The sequence below is a fragment of the Egretta garzetta genome, unplaced genomic scaffold (genome assembly GCF_000687185.1).
Source record: "Egretta garzetta isolate BGI_Z169 unplaced genomic scaffold, ASM68718v1 scaffold270, whole genome shotgun sequence".
NCBI classification, from domain to species: Eukaryota; Metazoa; Chordata; class Aves; order Pelecaniformes; family Ardeidae; genus Egretta; species Egretta garzetta.
In genome coordinates this window covers 1,892,874-1,912,185 of record NW_009258274.1, presented here as the reverse complement: position 1 = coordinate 1,912,185, position 19,312 = coordinate 1,892,874, and the positions used below count along the sequence as shown (strand labels likewise).

The 19,312-nt window shown below is 42.5% G+C and overlaps 1 protein-coding gene across 1 annotated transcript in view; it reads right to left on the bottom strand.

The window, feature by feature from the left end:
* Positions 1 to 10,553: 10,553 nt before the first annotated feature.
* CDC23 (cell division cycle 23) overlaps positions 10,554 to 19,312 on the bottom strand; it is a 15,870-nt gene continuing 7,111 nt past the window's right edge. Inside the window, exons 3-16 of the mRNA XM_035891121.1 lie at positions 18,343 to 18,579; positions 18,036 to 18,078; positions 17,576 to 17,681; positions 17,347 to 17,479; positions 15,932 to 16,109; positions 15,741 to 15,838; positions 15,429 to 15,510; positions 14,680 to 14,833; positions 14,408 to 14,527; positions 13,984 to 14,059; positions 13,610 to 13,671; positions 12,626 to 12,704; positions 12,408 to 12,527; positions 10,554 to 11,534 (exon numbers count right to left, since the gene is read on the bottom strand). Coding sequence (XP_035747014.1) covers positions 11,364 to 11,534; positions 12,408 to 12,527; positions 12,626 to 12,704; positions 13,610 to 13,671; positions 13,984 to 14,059; positions 14,408 to 14,527; positions 14,680 to 14,833; positions 15,429 to 15,510; positions 15,741 to 15,838; positions 15,932 to 16,109; positions 17,347 to 17,479; positions 17,576 to 17,681; positions 18,036 to 18,078; positions 18,343 to 18,579 — 1,659 coding nt within the window. The 3' untranslated portion in view covers positions 10,554 to 11,363. The remainder of the gene's footprint in view (positions 11,535 to 12,407; positions 12,528 to 12,625; positions 12,705 to 13,609; positions 13,672 to 13,983; positions 14,060 to 14,407; positions 14,528 to 14,679; positions 14,834 to 15,428; positions 15,511 to 15,740; positions 15,839 to 15,931; positions 16,110 to 17,346; positions 17,480 to 17,575; positions 17,682 to 18,035; positions 18,079 to 18,342; positions 18,580 to 19,312) is intronic.

The following is a 19,312-nucleotide window of genomic DNA, read 5'->3' as shown; positions in this document are numbered from 1 at the left end:
CGGGCCTGGCGCCGCCGACCGGACGCTCGCTGAGGGCGAAGGGGCTTCAGGCCTCGGACTGGAGCCTGGGCGACACGAAGCGACCCTTCTAAGCTCTGCCTTAGGAAACTTGTGCAGGCCGGGAGCGAGAGAGGGCCTAAGGTCCCCACACCTGAACCCCACCTCAGGCCGAAAAATCGCCTTCCCAAAGGAACAAGCCATCAACAAGACAGGTGTTAGACTGGGGTAGCGCGAGGCCATGAACCTCAGTGGAAAGGCATCCCATAACGTTCTGGGGAACAAGCTCCAGTCCAGACTGAGTTAATAGGAACTGTTTATAGATCTGAATAAACTGCGAAAGCAGTCACACTTCTGCCTAGCCCAAACATCATGAGGCAGTTGTGTGAACAATGACCACAGAAGCCCCTGCTCTTCAGGTTCTTGAGAAACTTCCCCGTTTCCATCCTTCTGACAACTGACAGGGATATCCCTGGAAGAGGTTGGTAGGCTGACAGGAATAAATGCATCAAGACTTCCAATCGTTGTCCCTTTGACACTTCACAGAGAAGGTAAGTATTGCTGTTAGACCTGGTCAGGTAAGGTGTTGGGTTTTCTGCAAAAACAGGCTCTTCTTTTTGTGGACAAAGCCAAGACAAATGTTGTGGTTTGGGTTTTCTTTTTTCTAGCCACAGCAACATGCAGGAAGAAAACATTTCTAGAAACTAAAGGATAGTTTAGTTGGGTGCTGGATTTGCAGATAATCTCCATTCTATAAAGTGGTTCCCTGGTCAGTGGCAAAATCAGAACAAAACAAGTGACAAAGGCTGAATTTTGAGTCCTCCACCCTGAACACCAAATTCCACCAGAGTTCCCCTTAATATCTAGTTGTTAGGCCTTACTTTAAGTGCCAGTGTTTCAAACCTTTACCATGAAATCCTTCAGGAAAGAAGGAAATCCAGCACTAGAAGCAGAGGTCTCAGAGTAAAGAGTCTGGCACCATATGCCTGACTCGTGGCTGATAAGTTTGTCCCAGCTCCAGCTTCCTCACCTGTGAAGTGGAGGCATTTAGTTTTTCTCAGAGTGGTGTAAAAGATTCAGTGATTTTTTTTTAATTTTTTTTTTCATTTTGTTCATCAGGCTCTGTAACATAAAATCAAGGGATCCACTTGAGCATTAGATGGATACAGTACAGCCTAATACATACCAAAGAGTGCAATAGGTTCCTTTTTTCAACCCCACATGAAATCTGTCCTTACGCACCTGAACTTGCCTCAAAAAGAAAAGCATTTGCCATTTATATGTTTATATTTATATGCTCTAAGAGCCTGAAGTGGAAGTCACTATAAATGGGCTTTATAGAATTACAGTGTTTTCATAAGAAATATCCCATGGGCAGCTAATATATTCTGTGATTGAAAAAGGCTTCAGTGCCCAAAATAAAGCAAAGTTCTGGGTTTTTTAAAAGCTGTTGTCTGTATATGTCTAGCCTAAATGTTTTATTTTTCATCTCTTGGATACTGATTGCATAGCTCTGGAAATGGCCTTCTGAAAGACCAGTACAGTGGCTGCACAAGATAAATGGAAGGTCTGAAGTATATTGAAAAGGGAAAAAGCAAATGTGGAGAATACTGAAGGCATATAACATGGCAGGACTGCTCTGGAACTGCAGGCACAGAGACTGTAAAATGAGTAGAGGGGCAGAATCACCTCCCTTGACCTGCTGGTCATGATTCTTTTGATGCAGCCCAGAACACGATATGGCTTTCTGGGCTGCGAGTGCACATTACCAGCTCATATTCAGTTTTTCATCCACCAATATCCCCAAGTCCTTCTCTGCAGGGCTGCTCTCAATCAACTCATCACCCAGCCTGTATCCATGTTTGGGATTGCCCCAACCCATGGGCAGGACCTTGCACTTGGCCTTGTTGAACCTCATGAGTTTGTCAGGCACAATTTTCCCTTAGTGAAGCCCTGTTGGCTGTCACCAGTCAACTCCTTATTTTCCACGTGCCTTAGCATAGTTTCCAGGAGGCTCTGCTCCATGAGCTTGCCAGGCACAGAGGTGAGACTGACTGGCCTGTTGTTCCCCAGGTCTTCTTTTTCTCCCTTTTTAAAAATGGGGTTATGTTTCCCCTTTTCCAGTCAGTGGGAACTTCACTGGACTGCCACAACATCGCAATTGCGATGGATAGTGGCTTAGCAACTTTATCTGCCATTTCTCTCAGGACCTGCAGGTGCATCTCATCAGGTCCCATGGACTTGTGCACCTTCAGGTTCCTTAGATGGTCTCAAACCTGATCTTCTCTACTGGTGGGTGGTTCTTCATTCTCCCAGTCTCTGCCTTTGCCTTCTGTGACTTGGGCAGCATGGCTTGAGTGCATGCTGGTGAAGCCTGAGGCAAGCAAGTTGTTGAGTACCTCAGCCTTCTCCATGTCAGTTGTATCCAGGTTTGTACAGTTGTACAGTTTCTTTCATCTTCCTTTGCTGCCCTATATACCTGAAGAAACCCTTCTTGTTATTTTTTATGTCTCTAGCCAAGTTCAGCTCCAGCTGTGCCTTGTCTTTCCTCTCCCCTGCACTCCCAGGCCATCCCTATAATGTCCTCAGGATGTGCATCCCTGCCTCCGCTCCCTATGCGTTGTGTGTCCTTTAATTCCCAGGATTTTTAATTGGGACTTAAAAAAAATTTTTGGCAGTCAACCTTTGTGAGGCCTTTTTTCTGTATTACTCATATAAACATTTTTCCATATTTCCACTAGTTAGCATTCTTTGATAAATCACGGTTCCCTTCTCCTAGTAAAGACCTTGATTTTAGTAGTTAAGTCTTTGGATACTTTGTCCTTGCTAAGTATATTTGGACTGCTTTTTCCAGCTGGCCTTTTGCCATCTTTACCTGCAAGTAAGAGCACTTGCAGCCTCTCGTAAGAGGGGCAAAATTGCATGGTCTCTATATAAAGACCAAATTATCCAGTTAGTTGACCAGAGGGTGTCAGGGAGCAGCAAGGGCTTGCTGCTGCGCAAAGGAAGGCAAGCCATGAGTGAAGGTTGACAACAATTTTATAAACGGTCTCATTCATATCCTCAGGCTTGCATGGAATAAATATGGGAGTGCTTGCAAAATACATCAAGATCCAAATTTGTTGCTTAAACCCATCTGCTGTAGAAATGCTGGTTCAATAGGTGCTAAGGAACATAAAACAAGACACAATAATTTCTAGAAATGCTGAGAATTAGGAAAATGGGATCCCTGTGGTATATGCACACAATGCAAATGCATTGTACAGAAGGCCAAGTGCTGTGATGGTACTGCCTTGCCTTGCCTGCACACTGTTTCCTGGTGTGTCCACTTGCATGATCATTCTCACGAAGCACAGGAAGCTACAGATAAATGGGAAAGGGCTTTTAAAATGCTTTTTCCTTGATTAAAATCATGCCACAGCCATAGGGATAAGGCTATAATAAATGTATAGAGGTGAATAAGGACACTAATTCTGGAACAAAGGTACAGTTATCTTTTTGCCTCTTTTGCTTCAGTTTTAATCGCAACACTGACACCAGTGATACATCATCTAGTGCTTCCTGCCCTCTCTCCCCAGATAAGGAGTCACTGTCACCATCTTACAAGAGAGTGGCATGGCCAGGGCACACACTACACTGTAGTCATCCATCGTAGCCTGGGTTCACTGCAGTTCCCCTACAGTCCCATCTCACCCAGGGGATGCTCCCTCTAGCGGGAGCATGGTGGGTAGCACTGGTGCAAGAGGGGCCGCACTAGGCAGCATCTGCGCACGTAGTTCAGCACATGCAGCCTTCAACTGCTTCTTGTCAGCATCCTTCAAACATACTATTGCACAGTCCTCTGCTCACTGCTGTACTAACAGAGACCTTTCAATATTCAGCAGCCTCAAGAAGTAACATGCCTACAAGCCCTCTGCCAGCAGCAAGGCTGATAGGGGCCAAGAGGTCTCCCAGGAGGCAGGTAACATAATGAGAGATGGACAAATAGCCCAGTGCACTCCTTCCTCTGCCTCATGTTAGCAGATGTGCACAGGAGTCCTGGTGTAAGAAATCAGGGATCTTCTCTCCCCCCTGAGAAACATCACAATATTTCCAAAGAAGGAATGTTTATGATGCTCCTCCACACTCCCCTGCTGGTTTATACTGTTAGCAAAATAGTTTGTTTTCCACTATGCTGGCATTTGCCACAGCACAGGTAATTTTTTTTTCCTTGTTGTTTCTGGTTAGTTTCAAAGAAAATCCAGCATGTCTTTATTAAGGTGTAAATATCAGTGTTCATTTGCCAAATGAAGCTCAGCACCAGAAGAATCATAAAAATACCTCAAGTGGATATGGGTTTTCCCCTCTGTTATTTTTAAAGATGAAAAGTAAATAAATACATAGAAGACACAGTAACACACACCATAGTACACCAAATGTCTGAGCTGAATAAACACAGAAGTCTTATACAGTCCCATAACAAGAGAGGAGTCACAGTTAACATACTGTATAGCTGGACTCTAGCCATACATATTTAAGATAAGGTTTAGACAGGCCACAAGCTAGATTCCAGCTGCATTATGACATTTTTTGACCCACTTACACAGCTGAGTAAATTATCGTGATGGAAAAAATCAGTTAGCAAAATCATTCAAGCAGGGCAGACTTACACAGTGCAGCTAGATAGGTACCTGCAAGTAAGAGCACTTGCAGCCTCTCGTAAGAGGGGCAAAATTGCATGGTCTCTATATAAAGACCAAATTATCCAGTTAGTTGACCAGAGGGTGTCAGGGAGCAGCAAGGGCTTGCTGCTGCGCAAAGGAAGGCAAGCCATGAGTGAAGGTTGACAACAATTTTATAAACGGTCTCATTCATATCCTCAGGCTTGCATGGAATAAATATGGGAGTGCTTGCAAAATACATCAAGATCCAAATTTGTTGCTTAAACCCATCTGCTGTAGAAATGCTGGTTCAATAGGTGCTAAGGAACATAAAACAAGACACAATAATTTCTAGAAATGCTGAGAATTAGGAAAATGGGATCCCTGTGGTATATGCACACAATGCAAATGCATTGTACAGAAGGCCAAGTGCTGTGATGGTACTGCCTTGCCTTGCCTGCACACTGTTTCCTGGTGTGTCCACTTGCATGATCATTCTCACGAAGCACAGGAAGCTACAGATAAATGGGAAAGGGCTTTTAAAATGCTTTTTCCTTGATTAAAATCATGCCACAGCCATAGGGATAAGGCTATAATAAATGTATAGAGGTGAATAAGGACACTAATTCTGGAACAAAGGTACAGTTATCTTTTTGCCTCTTTTGCTTCAGTTTTAATCGCAACACTGACACCAGTGATACATCATCTAGTGCTTCCTGCCCTCTCTCCCCAGATAAGGAGTCACTGTCACCATCTTACAAGAGAGTGGCATGGCCAGGGCACACACTACACTGTAGTCATCCATCGTAGCCTGGGTTCACTGCAGTTCCCCTACAGTCCCATCTCACCCAGGGGATGCTCCCTCTAGCGGGAGCATGGTGGGTAGCACTGGTGCAAGAGGGGCCGCACTAGGCAGCATCTGCGCACGTAGTTCAGCACATGCAGCCTTCAACTGCTTCTTGTCAGCATCCTTCAAACATACTATTGCACAGTCCTCTGCTCACTGCTGTACTAACAGAGACCTTTCAATATTCAGCAGCCTCAAGAAGTAACATGCCTACAAGCCCTCTGCCAGCAGCAAGGCTGATAGGGGCCAAGAGGTCTCCCAGGAGGCAGGTAACATAATGAGAGATGGACAAATAGCCCAGTGCACTCCTTCCTCTGCCTCATGTTAGCAGATGTGCACAGGAGTCCTGGTGTAAGAAATCAGGGATCTTCTCTCCCCCCTGAGAAACATCACAATATTTCCAAAGAAGGAATGTTTATGATGCTCCTCCACACTCCCCTGCTGGTTTATACTGTTAGCAAAATAGTTTGTTTTCCACTATGCTGGCATTTGCCACAGCACAGGTAATTTTTTTTTCCTTGTTGTTTCTGGTTAGTTTCAAAGAAAATCCAGCATGTCTTTATTAAGGTGTAAATATCAGTGTTCATTTGCCAAATGAAGCTCAGCACCAGAAGAATCATAAAAATACCTCAAGTGGATATGGGTTTTCCCCTCTGTTATTTTTAAAGATGAAAAGTAAATAAATACATAGAAGACACAGTAACACACACCATAGTACACCAAATGTCTGAGCTGAATAAACACAGAAGTCTTATACAGTCCCATAACAAGAGAGGAGTCACAGTTAACATACTGTATAGCTGGACTCTAGCCATACATATTTAAGATAAGGTTTAGACAGGCCACAAGCTAGATTCCAGCTGCATTATGACATTTTTTGACCCACTTACACAGCTGAGTAAATTATCGTGATGGAAAAAATCAGTTAGCAAAATCATTCAAGCAGGGCAGACTTACACAGTGCAGCTAGATAGGGGATAGGGAAAGACTCACAGTGAAAAGAAAAGTCGATGAACCAGTCCAAGCAATCATGTTTGCTAGTAACAGGCCAGCTGCCTGGAGTGAATAGGATAACTGAGGGAAGTCACTATCTCAAGATAAAGGCAAGAGGTTTCTTGGATGAAATTGCAATAGATCAGGCAAGGCAATAATCTAAGAACTGGAATCTAACTTGAAATAAGCTGATAAGATGCTGAAATCGAGCACCCACTAACGCCCTTTGAGAACAACTACTAAACAGCAGCAGTCAAATGAAAGAGGAGCAGAGGCTGTTTCAGCCAGATGTATGTTTGTGCACAACAGGAGTGCCCAACTCCAAGACCCTCACAGGCTATTGATTAGGCTGGTTTCTGATTTATGGGGGTGATCAACAATTAAGAGCTTTAGTTAGGGAGAATGGGAATTCTCATTGCCCCAAAACGGTTATTGACACAAGAGCCTCAATTAGTGTACTGCAAGAGCCCAGGGCCCTCGAGGGGACCTCCAGAACCACTGAACTAACACAGCTTGTATCATATACCTGAAACACAGAAGAAAGATGTTAGAACTGCTTTTTTTCAGACAGTGTAACTGGTAACTCCTGAGATTGACTGTGTTCAATAAACACAGAATTCTGAACAAGAGAAAGGCATTTTAGAGATTTCTCAAGAAAAATAGTTCAACTCTGGATTCAGCAAATGGTTGTATTTGGCAGCAGCCTAGATGTACAGGAGAGAAACAGATGATTCCAACAATACACTTCTGTTGCAGGTATCTAAGTACCACTGAAGCAACATTTGGAGGGTACAGACAAGCCGATCCCAAACTGAAATGTTGAGCAAAGATAAATCAGAATATGGACAAATTCACTTTCACGTCACTGAAACGGGTCCATGTCTACAACCAGAAAGACAGTAAGTACCCTGAAGTAGCAGAAATGGGGCACTGGCTTACACCAAGAATGTTAAAATGTAGGAAAAAGTGCCTAAATAACAGTCAAGCTTTGGTTACTATGGTACTCAAGCAGAAGAGAATAGGGGAGTTGTCAACACAGCATTCAAAACTGACAGCTGAAAGATCCTGCCCCAGCTTCTGCGTATCCCAAGGTCATTCTCTGTTCTGTTCCTTCACTGCGGATTGTCTCCTCACATCATAATAGCCACTGGCTGAGAAACAACAACACTTTAGCAGTGGTGGACTGACAGCTGAATGCTAGCAAAAAATATTAACTGATCACCAGCTACATATGCTAATGAAATAAATATCAGAAATAGCTATCCATCTAGGCCACAACTTCAAACCAGTAGATCTGGAAAGCTCCTAAACTGCAAAGAATGGAATGCAGAAAACCACGTAACATACCAAGACATCAGTGAAACCCTATGTAGATAGCCCGGGAAAAGGCAAGGGCCAGTTTTAGTTCCGGAAACAGCAAGTCCTGCAGCGTTATCAGGTAGAAATACTAAAAGAAAGACTAAAGCAATCTTGGAATAAGTAGTTTCACTAATAGCAGTTAAAGCTTTGGCAGTGTTCCAAAAATGTAACAACTGAATGGGTCTTTTTGGTTTTAGAGAGTGATCCTCCAAAGGATGATAGCTTTAAGAGAAGTAAACAGACCTATTAACAGTGTTGGTGATTTCAGTAATGTCCTTTCAAGCAAGTGTGTTAAGTACAGAAAGACTCTAGGAGAGATTAATGATGAACAGTGGAGTACTATGACTGAACCAGGATAGAAGGAAGACTGTGTAAGTCAGTACTGAAGGACACATATCTGCCTAGAAATCAATTTGTTTCCAAAATTTAACCCTATGATGCACAATTTTAATTGGTAAATGTGACATATAAAAAACAGCATCTCCTTTAATCTATCAATACAGTAACAAAATAGAATATTTTAAAGATTCCCCCCCCCCAAACTCTCACAAAGTATTAAGAAGCCAGTGTTGATAGTTCTCTGTAAGACCAATTGTTCCTAGAAAACGTGAAGAGTTTAAAAGTTTTTCTTTAATGCCTCAGATATTAGAGTGCTCTCAGGTGTAATGGTTATTTATCCTAAATATAAAGCTTATTTGTTTTACCAGAAGGGAAAGACAGAACTACTAGATTTGTTTTGCTGCATAAATTATTTGATTTACATTATAAGAACTTCCTGTTTATAAGGCGTAAGAATGTATCATCAAATGTTATTACTGACTACTGAATTTTATAGGTAAATGATGTTTGTAACAAGATGTGACATGTTATTTATGTCTTATAAGATACTAGAAAGCTAGTAGACTGGCTTGTAATTTTAAATACACTAATAGACCAAAAAGGAGGAGGTCCCATTACGTCTTCAGTTTTAAGACAGTAGGTAACCTCTACTTACATGTAGTTTTCTCCTTATTCTTAACAAATCACTCCCACCTTGTGTGATGGATGTCATTACGAACAGGGACTGTCACACTTCCAGAGCAGGCATATCAATCAACACACTTTCATCAAACACAAGTTTCTGAACTTAGCATTAAGTGCCATTATCTAAGCTAGGGGTAGAGAAGATGTGGTAGATGGCTGCTATGACTGGAGTGTTGGAATGGAAGGATACAGGCTCTTCAGGAGCAGTAGGGCATAAGCAATCTGGGAGGTTTCTGGAATGTGTTGATATTAACTTACTTCTCCAAGTGATAGAGGAACGAACAAGGAGAGGTGCTATGCTGGACCTTGTTCTCACCAACAAGCAGGGGCTGGTGGGGAATGTGAAGCTCAAAGGCAGCCTTGGCTGCAGTGACCATGAAATGGTGGAGTTCAAGATCCTTAGGGCACTGAGGAAGGTGCACAGCAAGCTCACTATCCTGGAGCGCAGACTTTGGCCTCTTCAGGGATCTGCTTGCTAGAGTACCATGGGATAAAGCTCTGGAGGGAAGAGGGGCCTGAGAAAGCTGGTTAATATTCAAGGATCACCTCCTCCAAGCTCAGGAATGATGCATCTCAACAAAGAGGAAGTCAAGCAAAAACACCAGGAGGCCTGCATGAACAAACAAGGAGCTCCTGGAGAAACTCAAACACTAAAGCCCTTACAGAATTAAATCTGGCCAGAGGGACTGTGACAGGCTTGAGAGGTGGGCTGTGCGAACCTCATGAGGTTCAACAAGGCCAAGTGCAAGGTCCTGCCCATCAGGGGCAATCCAAAACATGGATGTCGATGAGTTGGTTGAGAGCAGCCTGGCAGAGGACTCAGGGGTGTTGGCTGATGAGCAGCTCAGCATGACCTGGCAATGTGTGCTCACAGCCCAGTAAGTCAACCGTATTCTGGGCTGCATCAAAAAGAAAACGTGACCAGCAGGTCAAGGGAGGTGATTCTCCCTCTCTACTCTGCTCTCATGAGACCTCACCTGAAGTATTGCATCCATCTCTGGGGCCCCCAACATAAGAAGGACATGGACGTGTTGGAGCAAGTGCAGAGAAGGGCCACCAAGATAATGAGAATGCTGAAGCACCTCTCCTATGAAGACAGGCTAAGAGAGTTGGGGTTGTTCAGCCTGGGGAAGAGAAGGCTCTGGGAAGACCTTATAGCAGCCTTCCATTACCCAAAGGGAGCCTACAGGAAAGATGGAGGGGGGCCTTTTTACACAGGCATGTGGTGATAGAAGGGGTAATGGCTTTAAACTGAAAGAAGACAGATTTAGATTAGATCTAAGGAAGAAATTCGTCACTTTGGGGGTGGTGAGGCACTGGAACAGGTTGCCCAGAGAAGTCTAAATGTACGGGTAAAGCTTGCAATAACCCACTACAGAAAACTGGGAGCTCAGCCACAGCACTGACGTTACATTTGAGATGTAATGAGATATAAAATAATCTTGTCAGGACAAGGCGTAATGGATTTAAACTAAAACAGGGTAGGTTTAGACTAGATATAAGGAAGAAATTCTTTACAATGTGGGTGGTAAAACACTGGAACAGGTTGCCCAGAGAGGTGGTGGAGGCCCCATCCCTGGAAACATTCAAGGCCAGGTTGGACGGGGCTCTGAGCAACCTGATCTTGTTAGCGGTGTCCCTGCTCACTGCAGGGGGGTTGGACTAGATGACTTCTAGGGGTCCCTTCCAATCCAAAACATTCTAGGATTCTATGAATCCCCTGCACCATACTGTCCACAAGACGTGGCCATACTTAACAAAATGATCCATTATAGTTCATCCAATTTCATTTGCTACAGTATATGTGAAAGCTGCACCGCAAAGAAGCCCAAGGACAGCAACTTAACCATTAGTTTTTTAATTGTGCTATCCCACTGGCTGCTTTTCTCCCGAAACCCAAAGTATCTGTCAGATCCACAGACAGAACGGCAAACAGCTGTCACCTGTGGCTGCTTGGAATTCCTCTGACACTTCTCAGTTCTTCAATGTAGACATGGCACCTATATTTAAGTGCCTATATCTACTGCTTTAGTGGAACATCTCCTGTGTAGTTCAAGACATGCAAAAGTCCTTAAGTAGCCAGGCAGGTAACAGTTTCTGATGTAGACAGCAATAATACCACTAAGTCATCATCCAAAGAAGTTCAGTAGAGACCAGAGGTAACAGAGCAGAATCAAACTTCAAACATATTTTAAGTCAATCAGACAAGCTCTTCCCAATCCCTCAGTTAGGAGTAGTCCTGTGTATTGCAACATGTCTGCCCTCTGACTGGAATGACTTGGTGAGAAGTACAGCAGGTTCTCACATCACAGCATAGGCACTTTCACATAGGCCGCACCTTTGCCTGTTGGGGCACATCTGTCTTCAGCTGTGGGCTCTAATAACTCCTATCCTTCATGTGAAGGCAACAACGAATGTAGAAATTTCACTGGAAAGAAATAAGTGGTCGCAAGCCCCATCTGCAATGTCACATTCAATGCACAGGTTAGAAGTATCAGCATTGTTCATGGTGTTACAGAAGACAGATTGAGTGGGGAGACACGACGTGTTGGAGTGTTGTTGGCTGACAATGACGCAGGGAGGAAAAAGGGAGCAGCAATATCTGTGGACGAGGTTTCTCCTTGGTTGCGAAGCTGTAATATCTGCCGCAGCAGGGCCTTTCCTTCTTCTCTAGTCTGAAAACAATTCATAAAAAACAAAACGATACACCCATGGATGGATGGTTTCTTGGTCAAATTCAGTATGTAAGCAGTGTAAATTACACTAGTTTGTCATTCTGTAAGGCTGCAAGCTATAAAAACCATCCTCATTTATTTTTTCTTCTGCTACTTAAAAACCTTAAGGTGTGACACTTTTTTTTTTTAAGTCTTTCCTCCTTTTACTTACCTGATTTGCATGTTACTTGGATATTTCAGACAGTGTTACCGTCAACCACTGAAGCTGTCTATAAATATTCCAGCAAAAAGGAGATTGGAGAAGCTTCAAATAAACTGATTTCAGGTTCTCCAGAGTTCCAGACAGCTTTGTTAAGAATATGCCAAACACCCTGCAGTCACAGCTAGTGTCTACCTCTAGGCTCAAGTTAAAAATCCAATTGCCCACTGAGAGATACAGAACATCGAGTCACATAAAAACCCCAAGTACTATTATATCCTCTGCACTATCTACACACAGAAGATAAGAAAAAAAAAAAGTTATGCAAGTACCATCACTACAGAGTGTGTGGGAGCCTGCGACCATTTAACCACCTCCTCACCACCAAGATTTTCAGCAGTCTTAAAGACAGCCATGTGGAGCCTCAAATTCTTTTGTTTAGAGAACACGAATGAGACTCGATTCAATTTTACTATCTACACCATATTCCATTATTTTAATCAATCATAAGCAGCATTATTGATCAGGTATACACCACCACCACTCAGGATGCGACCTGCATGGCAGACAGCACTCATTCCTTCAGTAAAGGATTCCTTCTACTCTGAGAGGAGCCAAGATCAAAGTCACAGATCCCCCAAGAAATAAACACCAAAGATTGTGCAACTGCTTACATCATTGAATGCACAGCATTTCTGAGCACACGCTGAGGCTTCATCCCAGAGCTTACACTTGAAGTAGTATTGGGCCAGGTAACGGAAGGCAGTGCTGACCTCCAGGTGCTCCACTATCTCCTGCAGTGAGAGGGGTAAAAACCATCATCTTTGAGTGCCTTCCAAGGCAGTTTTACACCATGTTTGCTTCTCCTTTTATTCCCAAGGTATCATCTTACCCCACAGGAATAGATATCCTGGATGTATTTGATATAGCACTGAGCTGCTTGTTCAGATTCATTCAGCTGTTCGTGCAGCCTAGAAAAGGAGAAAAATGGTCCACTGGAACAAGACCACGCTGTTGAAGACCTTCTTGGTCTATGAGAGAGTACCTGCTCAACCTGACCTGGACTAAAGCCAGGCCTTTTCCTTCAGAATTTGCAAGACATGCACAGTATACTGCCCTTCATGGAAAGAGGTGATCCAGCTTGAGAACATCTACATTACCAGGAAGGGAGACAGTCAGATACTAAATGCTAGGAGCAGTGACAATCAGAGCAGAGACTTTACTTATTCTGTTACATTTTAAAGCTTTTAACAGACCTATACCATCCTATTTACTGGTTATTTCCTCCAGTGCTCCTTCTCTCCCCACTGCATCCCAAAAGTCTTTGTACAGCAGCTTCACCTTTTACTTGCCCTTTTCCTTCCCCTTCATTTTTTCCACTTTATGTTACTTTATCCCCACCGAAAATCAGTGCTGTCAGAAAATCAGTGCTGTCAGAGTGTTCACAGTTATTTCACATTAGACTCTTTCCAAATGTCACAACCATATACTGGGGGGATGGTGGGAATTAAAAAAAAACCCAAAAAAAAAAACCAAAACCAAATCAGCCTAGTTTTGTAAATCATCTACCATCACGGAATGCTAAAAGTTTCAATACAACAAATACAATTGCTAGCACTGCCTGCTCAAATCACCTCAAAATTCAGAGGTCCCTTGCAACCCATGTTATGCTATGATTCCCTCTAGTTATCCTGAGGGAAACTTAAAGCTGGACACGAAGATCTGTCACTACAGACACCAGTTACTACACAGCTCCAAAAGTAATACTACCTAACAGCAGTTCCCCTTGTTTTACATTTAGTATTTTATCATTAGGGATCAAGGTGCTAGTTGCACGTAACACAATATTGGCAGTTCAGTGATAATACATACTCACTTTGCTAGTTTCACTAGTGCCATTTTCTCCACATCTCCCACAGCATAAGCTCTCCAATAGCACTGTCAAGGAATGAGAGTTAGTCAAGCACACCACAAAAATGACTCCAGGCCATGACTCATGCAAGCAAGTTAGAAACAGAAGACACCATGGCTTTCCAGCATGTTTCATCTGTAGATGACTTTTTGTTTATCAGCTGCTCTAATTACACTGAACTTCCCCAATTGTAACCACCACAGAAATGGTTTTATTAAGCTCCTAACAATACACCGTGTGCATTTCTGGTAGCACTAGCTACACAATTCTGCTGTGACTCCACCTAGTGTTGAGGGAGACATCCTAAGGTCTTATTCCACACACCAGTTCTCACTTACCTTTTTAGCTTCCACCAACTGATTGAGTTTCTCATAGCATTCTCCTAGAGCAACCAGCATTCGAGAATCATTTGGTCTGTAAAAGAACAATTCCTAAATGTAGTTTCACGGACAGCCAGCTGATCTCAGGGCAGAGTGCGGGGAGGGGGAAAAAAGAAAATAAAGTTTACATCTGGCAATGTCCATTGTCCTCTCTTACAGAAAAGATCACTCACACCCCTGATCAGTTTTCCTCAGCATTTAACTGAGAAAGTCTTTGTTAATAGTTAACAAATATAACTAAAAGGATTTGGAATAGTGAGACAGCACAAATCACATAGCATTCATGTTTTCCCTTCCCCAACTTTGTTCCTGCACATAAATTCCTTAGTAGCAACCACATCAGAGTGAACACCAATAAACACGGCTGTGTTCTCAACTCTACCTGAGCTGGTGGGCCCGTCGGTAGTAATAGAGACAGTAAAACGGCATTTTGAGGATTTCATAGGTTTGCCCCAAGCCATACCATGCTCTGTAGTCCCTTTTGTTCACCTCTATTGCATGTCTGTCAAAGAAAAGGAGATGAATTAGTCAGAAAGCAGTCAGGATCAAAACCAAGACAGAATTCAGCAGAAGACTAATAAAAAATAGAAGATACTACTTCAATCTTTATGTATGCAGACTCAAACATAATTTTGTGCAGTACATGGGAGATACCTATAAGCCTGGATAGCTGCAGATGTGTTCTTCATTTCCATATACTCATGTCCCATGAGTGTCCAGGCTCCCAGATAACGAGGATTCAGTTTCAAGGCCCTCTGGAAATAGAGTGCTGCTTTTTCGTGCTGGGATCGCAAGCTATAATAATTCCCTAAAGCAAAAGTCACAATATTTAAATAAATTTAAAAAAAACCCAAACCAAACAAGAAATCCCAGCAGAAAAGTAGGAAACAGATGGAAGACATTATCTACTACCTCCTAACTTAAATTATAAAAAAGAAAGAGTCCTCTTGAAGGCAGATCCAATTCAAACCTCAAAAGACCTACTAGCCGTCTGTTCTCCAGTGTTCTGGTCAGTCTGTTTCTGGTTGTACCAATCAATTAAAATCCCATCCCCCAGCCTTAAAACTTATGTCATGATCTAACAAATTAATTCCCTGGTCCTAACACACAATTATTTCCATTGGAGTTTCAAGACTATAAATAAAGGGATTATCAGCTACATTTGCCTTCATAGGATTTCTTCGACTCCTTTCTGCACTGATGGTATTAGAGCAACCCTTTCAGAGAGAAATGAAGGAAAAGGGTACTCTGTTGTTTGGTCTGCTTTTTAGGCTGCCTGAAACCACATTCATCAAGTGCTTTTCATAGCCTCGCTGGCTGATCATTTTCACAAGTGTTTCTAAGATCTCCTCGCACAGCCTGCAGACAGCATAGTACGGACACGTAAAAGAGCTGGCTCTCACCAATTACACAGCAGGTCTCAACACGATACTTGTCTATCTCACAAAGATTGTGAGCCAGGTAGCTCAACTCAGGCTTCATGCTCTAGTGAAACAAAGAAATGAAAGCGATGAGAAAAGGAGCATGTTACAGTTTCAAAGAAAACCTCAGCAGTTAGCAATGCACACGTTGCATCTACTTCATGGAGTTGTGAAGCAGAAAGCAGATGAAAGCCTATATTCAGAGAGGCTAGACAGCACCAGCTGCTTCGCCAGCGTTTAACATACCTCTGATAAATACCATCGTTACAGACAGGCAATAGAAAGAGTGCTTACCCGTACATACAGCAAGTTGGAGAAAGTGTCCATGTTTTCTATCCTGTAAGGATCTTGTTTCCTTAGCTCGTTAAAGATGGATAAAGCTTTGTCAATATCTGAAGAAAGAACAGCAGATGGGAGAACAAGAACTATAAATGCCAAGTTTGCACTAAGAGCCTCATTCCTACTAACTAGTGTGTGTCACTGACCTCGGATATTGTGGTAGGCAACTGCAATCTGAGAGATGATGTAAGTGCTTTTGGAAAATCCTGCATCAATGAGACTCTGATACTTCTGCAGAGCCTCCTCTATCAGCTGCAGCTCTGTATAAATGTGTGCAAGAAAGAACTCTTTCATCCATGTATCTGGCAAGGACAGGAACTTCAACTAGCAAGAACCAAAGAAGAGGAGGAAGAGATGACAATCAGTAGTATTCTAACAGCCACCTGTGGCAAAGAATCCATTATCTTCCCTCCCATGATTTAGCAGTTGGTCTCGAGGTAGGAGGCTTTCCTGCAATGGCTTTCTTAAACCACAACACCAGCTACAAAAGAGCAGTATTAGGACCAAGAATTAATATCAGGTTCTTCCAAAGGAGAGACTAAATAATGCCTATAAATTCAGAATATTGAAACAGGAAAAGAGCATTAAGACATCCAGTCTAAAAAGCAGTACAATATGGACCATGTAATTTTATTTAGTCACTCCTGATCTATTCCCATGACTGCTGAAATTGCAGAATTGAAGCTATTTCATTTGGTCAATCAGCGAAGGAATTATTGCTTCAGATATGACAGCACCCGACTTCTGCTTCAGCCACTGGCCTTATTTCTCCATTAAATTCAGAAGTCCTTCAAAAGACTGTACTTTATTCCTATGTTTGAACATCAATACAACATCACTATTTTTGATGAGCTAAGTGAACAGACTCCATATAATCTCATCAAAAACGCATTTCCCTTTTTCCACAGATCAGTAAGGCTCTCTTCTGTGCCACCTCTACTTTTTAAAATATTCCACCAGCCAGAATTGATTGAAGAATTCCAGGAGTGGTCTCACAAAATCCCATGCATAAAGAAAAGTAATCTATTTTGGTTTTATATCAAAGTTCAATTCTTTCATACAGTTCATCTCATACGTGCAGCTTTGTATTTGACAAAGGGAACACCGACATTAGTGTTTTAGTTTTAAAAGCAGTGATTCTAGATATCCTTTCAGGCCATCAAAACCACTCAATAACTGTGGAACTAGAACCAGATTAAAGGGGGGAAAAAAAGGGGGGAGAAAATGAGAACTATCTTAGGAGGATCTCCGTCATGTGACAAGACAATAACCCTGCTGACTACTACTTCAGAATATGTGAATTAGCCATTTCTTAAACCACTTTGTGGGTGAATGATCAGAAATTAGCCCTGCCTGCATAAAGGTTCTCAAGCTATGGCATGGCAAGCAGTTGAAGAAAAAGGGGCTTTAACAACATCAGTCTTGGATTGCCTTCCCTGGTAAGAGTCTCACAGAATAAAGCAGTGGGTGACATCAATCTTGTGGCAACTGAACCATTGGTTACTGATTCAGGTTAAACTCTGGAATTTGTTACTACATCTTGATATCTCCCAAGCTTTACCATCTCTTTATCTGTAATCAAGTTGCAAAGTTCCAGCCAGGCTCCCCAGTGCAAAGGTAAGACATGAGCAGCTTCAACAAAGACATCTATTGCTTCTTTCACCAGGTCCAGTTTCCGCAGCACAACACCATACCTGTAAAGAAAAGTTATGAGGTTAATCAGAATCATAAAGCTCTGTATAGCCACACAAATACACATGAATATGTTGGAAATACATGCAGACGCTTACAGATAAAGGCCAAATCCATCCAGTTCCCGTGCCTTGTGTTTCTTGCTGAGCTCAACTCTCAGTTCTCGTAGAGCTTCATTTTTCACCTGTCCTTTTTCCAGAGGTCCTGCATGAAAAGAAAGTCAGAGAGCTTTCAACCAAGAATCTTAACACAGCAATTACAAAGTCTAAGGTGTATTCAGAATCATCACTGACATGACAACTTCCCAGTCTGTGATTATTTTCCTCTTCTAAAAAGAGAATCACTTAAGTCTGATCACCTACTTTCACAGAACTAATAGATGAAAATCTGTGACTTGTATTAAGCCAATGAATTGAGACAGAATGAAAGAAATTGTGTTATAGCACACTATTATCTAAAAATTGAGGGCAAAGCCATAAAACCAAGATGATTTACAGGAAGAGGCATTACTGGAAGCTTCATTATATTGTCTTGTGTTCCGTGACACCAGAAACTTACCCAAACTATCCACTGTCTCATCATCCTTCTTCTTTTCCCCTGACTGTGGAAAACAGATGAAAACCAAGATTACATTACAATAGCATATTCCTTAGGTTGGCTGCAATGCTAGCAGCAGTATGCAAACTGAATTTCATAAACATCACAGTTCTAAAAAAACCACCCTTATTTCCCTTCCCCCCAAACATATAATTTGGATTTCTTGGTGGTCATTTGGAACAGAATAGGCAAAAAAATAAGGTAGGGCAGGGAGGGGTGGGAAGCAGAGGAGTTCAGTGCTAGAAGGTGACTTTTCCTTCTCTCTTACCAGGTATCTAGAGTACATATACAAGAAGTAAGCTTTCTGACTCTTGCAGCCCCGTAGAAAATAGGCAGCCCTGTCATATTCCTTCAGATCAAAGTAAGACTTGGCTAACGTATAGGCATCCAGATCACGAGCGTCCTCCTGCAGGGACACAGAAGAGTTTAAGACCTCAGAAGCTCTGACGTGCTTTAGGAAAATCACCCAGTTACAAACATCAACGAAACTGCTCTGAAAGCTAAAAATGTAGTTTATTCATCCTCAAAGATGGTTTGAGTACCATCAGAAAAGTCTCTCCATTCCCTCACATGATCTGATTCCTAGTTCTCAATTAATAACTACAGACTAGTAAGAAACACTTAAAATAAAGTGAGATTCCAGAAAACAAATTGTGGCAAGCTGCCAGAAGGCATGAATTAGCTGTTCAACGAGTGCAAATGACCATAAATAAGAAACCTACGCAGGAATTCCATATTAAACAATATTAACCCGCTAACTTAAATGCAAACAGTTCCTTGATATCTGTGCCTTGAAATACATTTACAACATGTTACACTGCTGTAATGTAACAAAACAGTCATATGCCTAAAAGTCCTACTGCACGCCTACTGAGATGGGAATGGAGATACAACTCATTTCTTGTGTCCTGAGGAGCACAAGTTTAACGGCGCAACATAATTCGTGTTTACAATAAATTCTGGCCTTAGCAAAGGCAAATAAAAATTAAAATTAAGCGGTGTGATTTCAAATTTTGCTTACAGAATGCCTCATTTAGGGCACAGCAGCAAGTAAAACTGAACGCCTTTATCTGGGAAAGCTCTGTCCGCCCCCTTAAATAAGGAAGGGGCCGGAACTTCACCGCACTACGACAACCCGCGCCCGGAGCAGCCTCCCGCACGGGTTTTTGCGAAGGCCGCTATCGTTTTCTTGCCCGTAACAGCCGGAGACGGGATTAAAAAGCAGCCCGCGGTCCCCG